Source organism: Scomber scombrus, chromosome 15 (genome assembly GCF_963691925.1).
Source record: "Scomber scombrus chromosome 15, fScoSco1.1, whole genome shotgun sequence".
Classification (NCBI taxonomy): Eukaryota; Metazoa; Chordata; class Actinopteri; order Scombriformes; family Scombridae; genus Scomber; species Scomber scombrus.
The window spans coordinates 9,426,764-9,440,631 of record NC_084984.1 but is presented as its reverse complement, the minus strand read 5'-3'; the positions used below and the strand labels follow the sequence as shown (position 1 = coordinate 9,440,631).

Sequence of the window (13,868 nt, the reverse complement as noted above, 5' to 3'; positions counted from 1 at the left end):
CAGTTATTGTTATGTATACTTGTTGCATCTAATCCTGCCTTCACCAACAGAGGCATTAAAAGTGTCATGCTATCTAAAGTCCAATAAACCTTCCAGAAATTAAAGTTTAATATGTTAATTGAAACTTTTGGCATTGTAAGAGAAATGCTGTGTTGATGCCATTTTCACTTTAGATACAATCTTTAATAGTGTTGTAAATCTGTTTTATCCTTAAATTAATTAGAAGAAATAAACATATAAATCTGCGTTTTCACTGCATCAATTAACTGCCCCCCAATGAAAAATCCTGAAAAAACCGGCCCATCATTGAACCTAACTGCTGACCCCTGCTTTAGAAGGAAGGGTCACAGCAAATCAATACACAGTTGTTGTGAGTAATCACCTTTATCCTATGATGAAACATTTCAATCCGGATATTTCATTATCTCAATGCTCCCATCCATAGGGCACAAGGGGTCACTGAATGGTTTGATGAGTATGAAAATAATGTGAATCATGTGCTGTGGCCTTCGCAGTCACCAGATCTCAACCCAGCCCATGGGAGATTTTGGGCTGTTAGTCCACAAAACACCAAATGAAGGAATACGTTTTGTTTATCCCTTCAGTAGAGTTCAGATTTGTAGAATAAATGCCAAGGCGCATTGACACTGTTCTGACAGCAAGTGGTGACCCAACACCTTACTAAGTCACTTTGTTGTTTTTTTCCTTTGTCACCCATCTGTATATATATTTATTATTTTATCATTATTATTTATTATATTATCTTTGTCCTAAATGTTCCTGTCACAAGACTTTATTATAATTTCAATGTAAATGTATGATAGTGAACATTTAATAAATAAAATCTATCCTATACTCTAGTGATCTGTTTCAGAATAACAGGCTTATGATATAAAGTGTACAAACATTTCTTCTTGCAGTTGAACATTTGATTTATTTAGTAAAGTAAACAATGGATAAAAGCAGTCATATGTAACTTTCAGTTTCCTTAGCATAGTTTTTTTCCTGACTGGTCATACAAAACTAGAAACATACAGAGAGGCTTCAGCAGAGTTGTGTGCAATTTAGCAGTTTATTAGGCAGTTGTGTATACAAATGATTTTCAACACTGTCCATTCAGATTTACACTGATCAATCTGGTAGGGTCCCTTTACACACCAAACAAAAATAGAACAATATTTATTTGAAGCAGTTCAAACAGACTGACAGAATTTAACTGCTAACAGTCCACTAGGACACTACTCCATAAGCTGTCAAAAGGTCATTTTTTCACACATTCCTCTTTCCCACAAAACCCACCATGTAACCCATGACAAGTTTTGTTATAAGAGCTTGCAACTTCCCTTCAAAACAAAAAATGTTTAGTTTTACAATATCTTTAAAGACCATAGTGTATTCATTAACCATGATCACTATATGTAATAAACTCTAGTTTAAAACTGAGACATTAAGGTCAAATATCAACTAAAGAGTTCAGTCCAAACCTGCCTGTCAGGACAGCGAGAGAAACAAGACGATCACAATTATTGTCACTCTTTAAAGATTTTGTCATGTGAAATGTAAAATCATTTACAAACAAAATATTTAGATGTTTAAAGCTGTAGAGAGTTTAACTCTCCAAACCCAGACTTCAGCAACTGCTGACACCTCCTAATGAATGTAAAAAAACCTAACACTAACAAGTGTTTGATATCACTATGAAAACATCCAAAAGGTATTTCAATCCTGGCTCAGTTGTGTTTTCCTATTACCATTAGTGAAAGATGGTAGCAGTTACTGAGGTCTACAACAGTTTGGCAAGAATACAATCAGATGTTTATTTTAAGTTCTGCTTTTGAGAATTTTGAAATGCCAACACTTAAAATAATGTGATTTTTTTTTTTAAACAAACATTTATTGTGAATTAACAACACTGACAATAATTTGTGGACTTGAATCCTTAAAATTGTAAAATGTGCCAATAATTCTGACCAGGACTGATTTCAGACTTTTAATGACATAAAAACCGATTTAACAGTACTGATAATGATAAGGCAGCCAAACAACAGAAATCACTTACTGTAAAACGTTAAGACTCTGGAACAGAAATGGAGGAAGACGCATCATACTTACGAATAAAGACTTAACACTTTGTGAACTCGCAAGTATAAGGTTCTGTCTGGCTGTTTTTAATCAAATATAAAATCAGCCACACATTCATGATCTTAATGCTGTGTATGATGGGTTTTTGTTTTTTCCATTTATCAGAATTGTAATACGTGTACCCACGCAGGACTTTATAGTTTCGAGCTCACAAGTCTGTTTCAGGTTTAAACATACAGTATGTAAACCTTTTGTTTCCAAGGTTAACCTTCAAGGGAATGTGTGGGCAGTCAAACAAACATACCCAAAAATGGCAATGTTTTGGATGTATTCTCCTGCCAATACATTGTCCATGCAATGCATGTAATCGCTATTACTAATTTTCAAATTGAGACCTGAGGTCTATACACACACTTGTGATGAATTGGCATTTACGAATTGAATGTAGGCAAAAGGCATTTCACTCAGTTATCATACTCAAATCCTAATCATTAATCTGCTAATAAAACAAGAAATAGAGAAAATACAATGAAAAATAAAGTCAAAATCAAGTTGTCATTTTAATATGTGACACTGAAAATGATATAATTCTGGATTTTGACCGTCATGGCAAATACCTCTTAAATGGTAAGAGGTATTTTCCATGACTATATTAATCTGGAAAGACAATCAAGTATCAGAATAACTGTGATTGAAGGAAACAAAACTGTGATATTGATTTAAAAACAAGACAGTAAAAAAGGAAAATATATACCATCCAGCAATAGATCTTAATGCAAGAAAGAAAAAAACACATTTCTATTTCCAATAGATCCAACACTCTGTCCACTTAACGCACTGATAAATATATTCACGTCTTTATATAAAAATGTAGGGGACAGACAGATTCAACCAGATTTTTACAACAAGGACAAAACCATGAAAATTTAGTCTCTGACAACACAAATTCACAAAAAAAAGAAAGAAAACCAAACATAAATCTGATGAAGCATTCTTTTTGTCCCTGACAAGACAGAAATACAGGGGTCATTGCACTTCTTCAGAGTCCAATGAGCGGAATGGGCATGACAGCCCTGGTTAGAGCCAGTGCAGCGTCCCGATACATCTGCACCGTTTTTCTGATCCCCCACTGAGAGAAAAACAAGAGCAGCAGGAAATAAAAGAAACTTGTGCAAAAGTGCTTCCTGCATCCTATACGACTGCCATCCAAACACCAAAACACTCAACTTGTGGCCTCCTTTCTCTGCAGGCAAAAACTTGATCTTGTTCTCTGTACTGGAAAGCAGTGCTCACTGGCTACAGTACAGAAAATTCAGTGTAATCACTTGCGCATATATGTATAGGTGGGATGTGGACATTTGCTATTAAATTGATCAGGAAATTGTAAAACCTTCTCCTAAATGTTGTTCTGTCCTTGCTATTAAAGTAGCTTGTCATTCATCTTTCTCAATAACCCCTTACATCTCCTGCCAGCTCAGTATACGTCCCTTCAGCTTAGGGAACGCCAACCTGCATCAGTGCCATGGAACAATCGCTTCATCCTCAGCCGGGATGAATTGAGCCATGAATCGGTTGCATGCTTATTGCTATAAAGACACTCGGAGAGGAGAAAAAGGCTAGCGATTGTTTTGCAAGCTATCGTGCAAGAAGTTTAATAAGATTTGCGCACATCTCAAAGAACTCGATGGTGTGGCTTCCTGGTCGAGGGACGGACGCAATGTCCGCTCCTCCCGTTGAGTCGATGGATGAGGTCAACGATGAAGCTAATGAGCCTTCTGCGGCCTTGGTGGGATGCACAGCGCTAGACGTAGCTGGAGCTTCTGCACCATCTACATCGTTCTTAATTGTGGTGCGGTAGTTGCCCACAGATCCAGAGCGGAGAGGAGTAGCAGTTCCAGATTTTGTCTCCAACATATCATCTGAATAACAAAAGACATGTTAGCATAAAAAACAAAAAAAATCATTTCATTCCAGATTAATTTTCATACCTTTAACACTTGGATTTTGAATTTTGAGCAATCTGCTTTACCATTCCTTATAGCCTCCGGTTACGACTGCAACTTAAAACAAACAGTTTGATTTTCAAATAGCCTGAGGTCAAAATTAAGCCTCGGAGCCTTTACACAGCATGCCTGCGCTGCATTAATGACCCACAACAACACCCTTATCTCATATTTTCCTTTGACGCACCGCTGTGCACCTACACAGACTGTGTAAAAGCCCATGCCCTCTACTCCAAGTCAATAATTTATCAAATCTACACTGAGGCAGCGCACTGTAGGGACAGACTGGACTCCTGTTGAGGGGTAATAGGTTATAAACTTCCTAAACTATGTGAAAGAGGTATGTGACCAGTTTAGCTGATAAAACATTAGAAAACTACACGGCTATGGTTTATTCTCTGGCAAATAGTTTTAGAATAGAAATACACAGCAACCATTTTAAGCAGCACAGAAGCACAATATAAATACTATGCAACATGTAACATAATTTACATACTATTATTGTGTTAATATGTAACTAACACAGAACTGAGTGGTTCAAACTTACCGTCTATGCTACGAAAGTCAAGGAGGTAGGTCCTACTGTCCACCTGGTAGAGTTGAAGGCTCATCTTGGTTTGCATCCCAGTAATCGGGTTCTTCCTTCTCACACGTAAATAATATGGATTCACAACCTGGAAAATATTATGAAAGGTGAAGAAACTTTGTATCAAACCACCTCTGTTGAGGTACTCTCATATCAGAAATTGTTATTTAACTTTCTTCCTTACCTTCCACTCATAATCCAGCTGTTTCATGGCACGACACACTTCTGACATGATGTCATTGGGCCTGCTCTGGCTGCGGATACCCAGGTGCCACTTGGCCCTTCTAACACCCTGGTGCTTAACCTTCTGGGGGTTTAGTTCGTCCAGTGTGTGGCGAGGCCTGGGAGGAGTCTCCGCCACGAGGAAGGGTACACGCTCAGGGTGGGGCTTCAAAATGCCCACAGCTGACGAGGTTAGGTGCTGGTCATCTAGGAAAGAGTCGGGAGGGCTGGACGCCAGGTAGAAGTCCTTGGCTTCATTCATGATGCGACGATTGTCGATAATGAGATGGTAGGCAACAGCCAATGGATCTTGGTGGTTGCGACTGTATATGCAGGACAGGACCTCCTCCTCCGTGCACTCAAACTTCTCACAGACCTCCTTCAGGGCCTCGTCGTCAATCATGTTGTTGCTGTAGGAGGGGTCCTCAGGGAACAAGTACTTGGGTAGGTCCTGTTTGAACCAATCATCCTCTCTGTAGTAAAACAAACCACAGACCATGAGTGCATCAATTTGAAAAAGACTAGTTTAATTATTTATTTTCACTTCAAAAGACAAGCTGCTCTTAAAACTAGATTGAAAAAATACTTGAAGGCAACCGTTTAACTTTGTAGTTGATCTTGCTCGGCTCACCTGATCTCTTTGATGGTGGCTCTTTTCATGGGGTCCACCTGCAGCATGTGTTTAAGGAGGCTTATTACTGAAGGGTTCAGATACTGGGGGGTGAAAAAGATCCCATCACAGATCTTCTTAAAGAGTGTTGGCACATGGTCGTCGTCGAAAGGAAGTGTCCCGCACAACAAGGCATAGAGAATGACCCCGCTGCTCCAGATATCCACCTCTGGACCAGCATATAACCTGAGGACCGTTGTTAAATGGGTACAGACACAATAAGTGAACAGAAACAACAACAAGTTTTCTTTGTACTGCAACACCTGGAGCATCATAACTGGAAAATGCTTTAAGTTCTATGTTGATGTTAACTGTAATGATGGCGAAAAGAAAAAGAAAACCTTACCTTCCTGAGATAACCTCAGGAGCAGCATAGTTTGGAGAACCACAGCTTGTACGTAGGAACTCCCCATCAGACATCATGTTTGATAAACCTAAACAGAATTTTACACTGTTATTTAACATCACACACATGAGAATAAACAGATTTAATAAAGAAATAAAATAATTCACAGATGAATTTGGAAGTTGACCGGCTTAAGATAAGAGACATAAACATGTTTCACTTAATCCAAGTAGTCTAAGGTACAATTCTGAGGTTAAATTTTCAGTTCTGTGTATGTGTTAGCAAGACATTGGCTTTAGGGTGTCCTGTGGAGAAGAAACGCAGTTATGTTTACATTATGTGTTTTCCTTGAGGCTTAATAAATAAGTTGCAAAGTTATTATTGTAAATATTTTTAATATATTTGATTGTTTAAATCCATGATTCCCAGTCATTATGTCTATATGTTATATAAATATTTAGAGTCGTTTTTATTTTATGATCACCAGGACCGTAGCACTATATTTCATTCTCTTTCATGTATCTACATGGCTGGAATGACAATAAATATCCTTGAATCCATTAGTCCCCATCTTCCTTGCCTTTACTGGGATGTTGCTACACTTTATGTTGCACTGTCAGAGACTGTTGCTCTGTTGAATAACATGAAACTGTCCACAATGTGTATCATGTTGCCCTCAAGCTTGTTCCTTCTTGTGTGCTTGATACAAATGAAACAAGGACCCACTTATAAAAAATACCCCAGACCACAACTAGTAGTCAATGTGACCTTTACATCTTTTTCATATGAAAATAATGTTTCCTGTTAAGACTCCTAGGTTTAAGATTGAGGTGTACTTACCAAAGTCTGCAATCTTGGCATTCATGTGCGCATCCAGCAGCACATTTTCTGGTTTGAGGTCTCGGTGCACCACCATGTGTCTGTGGCAGTAATCTACTGCTGAAATAATCTGCTGGAACAGCCGACGGCTCTCCTTTTCATCCAACTGTCAAAGCACAAATTATCCATGAGGTGTGATCTTCACTTATGACTCAGTTAGCACATCACAGCTGACTAAGCAACGCTCCATGTTGTGTTTTGATATTTTTTCCCAGTTGTTTTTGGATTCACACAGATCAAAGAATATCTGCAGCAGGCTGGCAATAATACCAAGCATATAATGCACTTCTGTGTTCTGCATCATAACGGATTATAAAATGTACAACATCTGCTACATTTAAGTGAGAGAAAATGTGGGACATCATTAGACCAGACTAAGATTTTCTCCCGTATCATAGTGTATTACCTTTCCATTTTTGCAGATGTAGTCGAAAAGCTCTCCTCCTGAGACATACTCCATCACCATGAAGATATCTGTAGGGGTGCTAATAACCTGATACCTGCAGACATGAACATTAAAAACATTAAATTCATGTAGGTCATCAGCAGTTAGCTGACAGTACACTGCTCAAACATGAATTTTTTCATCATTTGTGCCTGGAAGAAAATAGGAATGTGTGTCTGGCATCTCCTGGGTTTGGCATCCAAAACATCAGATCAGGCCAGAGGAAATATTTTTCTTTCTACTTCTATCTTATGCACCCTCTCCCTACATCTCGCCTTTTATAGTCTTCGGGTAGCAATAAATGTTGTTCAAATGTAAACATTTAAAATATTCCATCCCTAAAAGCAAAGCCTGTTTGATGAAGATGAGCAGTTTCCAACCTGCTTTCATCAATGGCCAGGAGGAACGTCGTGAAGGCAAAGTCATCTTATCTACACTGACACATTCAAATAAATGTGTATCACTGTCAGGCTGAAAAGAGTAAACTTTTTCTCACCAAAACAGTTTAAAGTAATTCACTACTAAAGCAGCAAAGACAAACACAAAACGCCTTTGTGGATTTTAAAACAATAAATGTCAAAAGCTGGATGAGCAACCCAAATAACGTATTAATATTCTTTGATAATGCAACTGTAAGACACTGAAAATGTTTGAAAGGATGCTTAAACGTGATATTCATTGTTTCTATGATTTTTCCCCAAATCACAATATGTTAAAACTTCATAGAGATAAAAGAATAAAGAAATGTGGCAGCCAGGTTGATTAACAGCTTTACTGCATCTTTCTCTTTGCTATAGAAAGCTTAAGACTCATTTTTAATGAGTTGTGTTACACACTTCTTCACAAGCTAGCAAAGCCAAAACTCCAAAACTAGCTTCCTGACTCCTTCGGCTGTGTCCGCTGGTTTGTCAAGAGGCTCCTGCATCATCCCAGAAGTTTTATAAACATAGCCAATACTAAAATGCCATTAGCTTTAACTTGACTGAGTGCCTTGTTATTGGTTACCTCCTATCCTTCCCAAGGCTTTGTGGGAAATTCTAACATCCCAGAATAGGATTGGGTACCGAATCTGATACTGACCGAATTACATCAGTACTACCAAGTACAGTAAATTAAATGTTTTTAATCGCTGAGTAGGTAGAGGTTTGTTAGAAGTGCTATTTAATAAAAACAAGTTGACACAAGATATTTGAAGCTATTTGTTTAGCTAATCAGTTAAAAACACTGCAGAGAGGAAAAGTACAAGTAGAAACAGCCACAGTGATGACGATTTTTGATGAAGAGCAGCAGACGAGACTCTCAGTGCATTTTTGGCTAACAGTACATCTCCAACAGGTAGCCTAAACAACTTATTTTTCCCTTGTTTATTCTTCAATTATTATTATTTATTTCACCATACACAACAACTAAATGTTCCAACTAAATATATATGCTGAATTTGAGAAGTTTGAACTGAAATTACATTTTTGTTATTAAAGAATGAGTTAAGTAATGAAAAAGGGTATCTTTGAGTAACTATATCTAATTCCAGATACCAACCCCTACACCAGAATCCACACAGGCATTCATCACACTTACATCTATTCTCCCTACACCGACAATGTAGCTGCTCTGTGACACTGTGACTGTCACACTGCACATCAAGTACCAGAATAAAGCAACTGGATCAAGTGAAATTCCTGCCAGAGACCACACTGTAAACTCTGCCCCTCTTAAATCCACAGGTTTTTCATATTATACAAAAAAACAGTAGCAAAATGATAATGTGACAGTGTGTTAAGATATTGCAAGGAAAACATTCTGCCTTATCCTCAGTCCGCCATCTTTAGTGCATCCTCAGATGAAACAGTATTGTGTTATATTGCTTGTTTACTCGGTTTGGCTTCACTAAAAGTTATTCTCTGACAGGCGGTGTTTTGCGCTGTGCCCCAGTGTTTGTGAACCCTGTCGAAAGATTAGATCTCTCTATCTCTATCTCTCTCACACACACACACACACACACACACACACACACACACACACACACACACACACACACACACACACACACACACACACACACAAGCGAGTTTACATTCTTGTGCATGCTTGACATGGAGCTGGTATTTTGGGCAATTAGCCACACCTCCTGGTAAATTTAATGACCGCTGCAGCCTTGGGATCTTTGCCGCAGTCTGTGGACATTTAGGAGGAAGTACCACCGTAATTTTCTGACTATATTTTTAAAATCAGGCAGCAGCAGTGTTTACCTCAGGTCTAGCAGTAGTTACTATCACTTAAGGAGAGGTCACATGGCAAGGCATGAGCAATCACAGGGGCATGATAAAGCACTTTTTGTGCTGTCGAAATGTAACGTCAAACAGAAAGGACAAACATAAACAGGCAACAACGACGAATGAGCGGAGGACTGAAGGGAAAAAGGAGAGTGGGTCAGACCGATTTCGTCCTAGATGGATGTACTCTAAAAAACACCATTAAAGCCCAGAAATAGCTCAGTGGGTGGCATTAATGTGGCGGCGGGGGGATTATGGAGCAGCGAGTAGGGTGTAATCTAGGACTTACAGTTTAATTATGTGAGGGTGCCTGAAAAGCTTGAGGTTCTGGATCTCCCTGCGGATCTTTCCCACCACGTCCAAACTGCGGATCTTCTGCCTGTTCAAGATCTTCACCGCAACTTGGTGTTTGGTCAGCTCATGTTGGCCCACTGGAGGATAAACAGAAGAGCAAACACAAATAATATCCATTAGTGCTCAGAGTGCATAAAAAGATGAAACATAATACAGAATAATTGTCACTATGGAGGTGAAAACAGTAGTTAAAACATTATTAACATAAACATAAACAGATTATTTTGGCCATGGAACAAAACATTTACATATTATTACCATAGGATGTTGATATGGTGAACACGTTAGCAAACTTAGCTGCTTATTGACACAGCAGATTCAGGGCAACATTAGCATTCATTCAGAGTCATTTTCATATAGACCTAATGAATACAAGTCCAAAATTAACTCTCCAGAGCTCTAGTGGGTTCTCCAGCTTGTCGCTAAATGTTACTGTTGCTCATTTGATGCTGGACAGGTAGCTTTTAGAGCTGGAAACATCTGCTTGCAGCATCTGGACACAACACTGATAATAATGTTGAAAATGGATCGAAACAATAAAGTTATGTGCCTGAAAGGCCTAAAACTTTCCATAGAGATGAAAGGAACTGCAAAGTCTCCCGTCTCACATATACATAATCATATGACCCGTTGATAATATAAAAGTATTGATTATAACAGCTTTAACTGTAACAAAAAAGCTCTGTGTGAAAGCCACAAAGTGTTTGTAAAAGCTACAAGTGCATCTGAAGAGCACAGAAATATCAATGTGGCTTTTACCCAAATATACTCAAGACCCATAACTATTCATTAATAAGGATGTGGTTTTAAACAAGGACTTTAGAAGCAGTTTCCCCCAACAAGTAAGGCTTGAGCTTTATCTCAAACCAAAGATGTGGCACGGAGGATTTAACTTTGACAATAGGGATACGCAACAGCGGCAGCCAGGAGAGAAGTATGCGTACATAAGCCAAGACATATCAGGACAAATCTATCACAAACGAGAGAATAAATAATAACACCTGATTGTGCGGTGGGAAGAGAGGCTTTGCATGTGATGGGATTGAGATAAAACAGCTCCTGATTGACTGAATTACCATCTGTGCAGGTAGTGAACTATTAACCAAGTCTTCAGTAATCAAAACCATAATCCCAGTGTTTAAAAAAAAAAAAAAAAAAAAAACCCCAGTGTGGTGTGGTCCTGTTTCTTTTCAGCAACACACTCACCCACACACCCACACACCCACACACCCACACACACACACACACACACACACACACACACACACACACACACACACACACTGAGTGCAGACTACAGAGATGACTCACTGGGAATTAACTGACTGTAAACAAAGCTGGTGGTTGTTCTGGCTGTTTTTGGATAGAGCCTGGGCTGGTTCTCTTCATTTGGAGTTTATATATATATATATATATTTCAGGCTTAATCATGGTGGATAAAAGCTCTAAAAAAGGATGGAAAAACAGTACAAAAAAGCAGCCTGTCCTATAAGAAGGTGTTAAAACCTTTTAAATTATCATATTTAGTTGATAATATGTGCTGCAAAAAGCATGGGAGTGAATGGAAATAGGCGTTTTTCTGAAATACAATAGGGGTGTTTGGACAGTAAGTGTGGATACATGCCTGGCTGTATGCTGACATACTTTGCTGCTCGTACCGCCCCCCTGAACTGACAGCATTGGGCGTCGGTTCGGCTTGGTTTTTAGCCTTGTTGACCACCTCCCCTCACACACATTTACAGGATTGTATGTCTCTCAATAGGATGGTAAAAAAAAAAATCAACTCGAAATGAAAGCAAGAGTTGAGACTGAATATAAGTGCACCGCTAGAGAAGTATAGTGTATTATTTAGAAAGGCAAAAATAAAAAGATATATAGCAACGATAAATGCTTCAAATGAATAATATTAAGACGTAACATCATCTAAGAGGGTTTACTTCCCGGTGTCTGTCTTGTCAAGCGACTTGTGGCTCTCCGGCTAGCTTCACAACGCAGCCGACGCTAAGTTAGCTCAGATAAATGTCGCTTAAAAAATGTAACTAAATGTGTACAAACTACATTGTACGTCTGTCTTTATTTTAGGAACTGCAGCCGCATCCTTAAAAAAACTGTCATATTAACAGGGCATATAAAGTTCAGCTAACTAAGCTAAAACAACAAGTGTGATACCTTCCTGGGTTTTTTTTTTTTTGGCGACAAGTTTAGCTTTCACAGGAGGCTAAATTAGCATCGGAGCTACTAAAAGCGTCCATTGCCACACCATCTTTCAGCTGACAGGATGCACCGACGTCAACGGCAGCCAGACGTACCTTTAACCTTTCCAAATGTCCCCACTCCGAGCGTGTCTCCGAGAATGTAATGTCCTATTTTAACTCTTCCTTCATGTTTGGTTTTTTCCGTCGCCATCTTTCCCGCAGTGGCCTTTGCTTGCGGGGTTAGCTAGCTGCGGGAAGAGATGGACCGAGCTCCGCGGTGTGTGTGCTCTCTCTACTCTAGCGGCTCTGCCCCTCACAGACTGAGGGAGGCGCCACGACTTCGTCAAAAAACGTAAGCTACGTAGCGGCGTGTTGCATTCATGTGTTGTCAGGAAATTCCTATATCTATCAGTATCACTCACTTGTGCCTGAAAATCTTTGGTATGGTTATGCACAGGGGCGATTTTAGACCCCTAAATTTGATCTCAGCACCACTAAAAATAAATAAATTACTATTGTATTCTTTTTCCTAAAAAAATATTTTTATACAACTTTAATCATTTTGTGAGCCTGTCTGTTAGAGATGGGACAAACCATAGACTGTATGGGACAAACAAATTCAATGGTTTTATTTTAACAGGTTTAATTTAATTTGGATAGTTCTGAACCATTATTATTATTATACATTATAGTAGATCACTCAACTATGTATTAATATTTCTTGTTGTAATTTTCGTTATCCAGTGAAATGAGTAGTTTTGCAGGGGGTTTGAACACTTGCATGACGTTGTATGTCAAATTCTCATTAGGAGCTGAGCCCGCCTAAAGGTCTCATCCTAGAATCGCCCCTGGTTATGGTCATAGTGAATAGGGAGAGAGACAATCCAAGTGATCCATTAATGAGAAAAAAACGTAAGATAAATAAAACTTTTGGATGCTGAAAAAAACAAAAACAAAACAGAAGCAAACATGAACAAATGCCACACAAATGTAATATCAATTATTTACAGAGAAAGCTAAACATTATCTTAAATACATAACCACAAGACGCAAATGCTGACGTTGAAGCACCATATGGGAACTGTGAGGTCAGGACTGCAGTACCATGTATGACCTATATTCTTATCAGTCAATCCGACCTTGTGCATTTATTTAGGTAAGACCTTTGTCTAAGACACAGCATGCAAAATGTGACTATGACTGGTCAAATCCTGTTGGGGTTACAAACAGAGAGTTAGACATATATGTCTTACCCAAACTTTCAACTGAGTTTCATAAGAAATTGATTCTGTGGTCACGCCGTGTGGCTCAATTTTGAATGTGTGCCACACCCAAACAAAGTAAGAAAGTGACACAAATATTGTTTGCACAGTTTTTCCTAACACTAATAATATTAATAGCTTTTCTTCAGACGTAAGTGGCCTGAAATATATCTACAGTGCAATACTTGTTTCCTCTTGTAACCCATTATGTTCTTGAAATGCCATTTAAATGAGCATGTACTCGACAGGCTTAATGTACTGTATGTATTTCTGTTAACCAGGATACAAGTGATAGAAATCGACTGTTATGTGCAGCACAATATGTAAAGCAAACTTCTGAAGATGCAAACTGATGTCTTTCAGAAAATTAAAAGAAAACAATCACCCTGTTACACATATCATGTTCCTTCCCAAAGTATTGCATGCATCACATTTATCTGATGGAAGAACTATTGTGAATCATGCTGAACTTTACTGGAACTTAACCTTCATAAAATCACCACTTTAAATCACACCTTGTATTTATTGTAAGGGTGCATTTCCTCCCAAAC

General features: G+C 38.6%; 1 protein-coding gene across 1 annotated transcript; it reads right to left on the bottom strand.

Annotated features, from left to right (window-relative positions):
- Positions 1-1,053: 1,053 nt before the first annotated feature.
- Positions 1,054-12,339, bottom strand: prkaa1 (protein kinase, AMP-activated, alpha 1 catalytic subunit). The gene is made up of 9 exons (XM_062435291.1): positions 12,170-12,339; positions 9,796-9,937; positions 7,195-7,288; positions 6,750-6,894; positions 5,910-5,997; positions 5,525-5,749; positions 4,856-5,366; positions 4,633-4,759; positions 1,054-4,001 (listed from the first exon to the last, which is right to left on the bottom strand). The coding sequence occupies exons 1-9, from the start codon at positions 12,264-12,266 to the stop codon at positions 3,718-3,720; spliced, it is 1,713 nt and encodes a 570-aa protein (XP_062291275.1). The 5' UTR covers positions 12,267-12,339; the 3' UTR covers positions 1,054-3,717.
- Between the last annotated feature and the right edge of the window lie 1,529 nt (positions 12,340-13,868).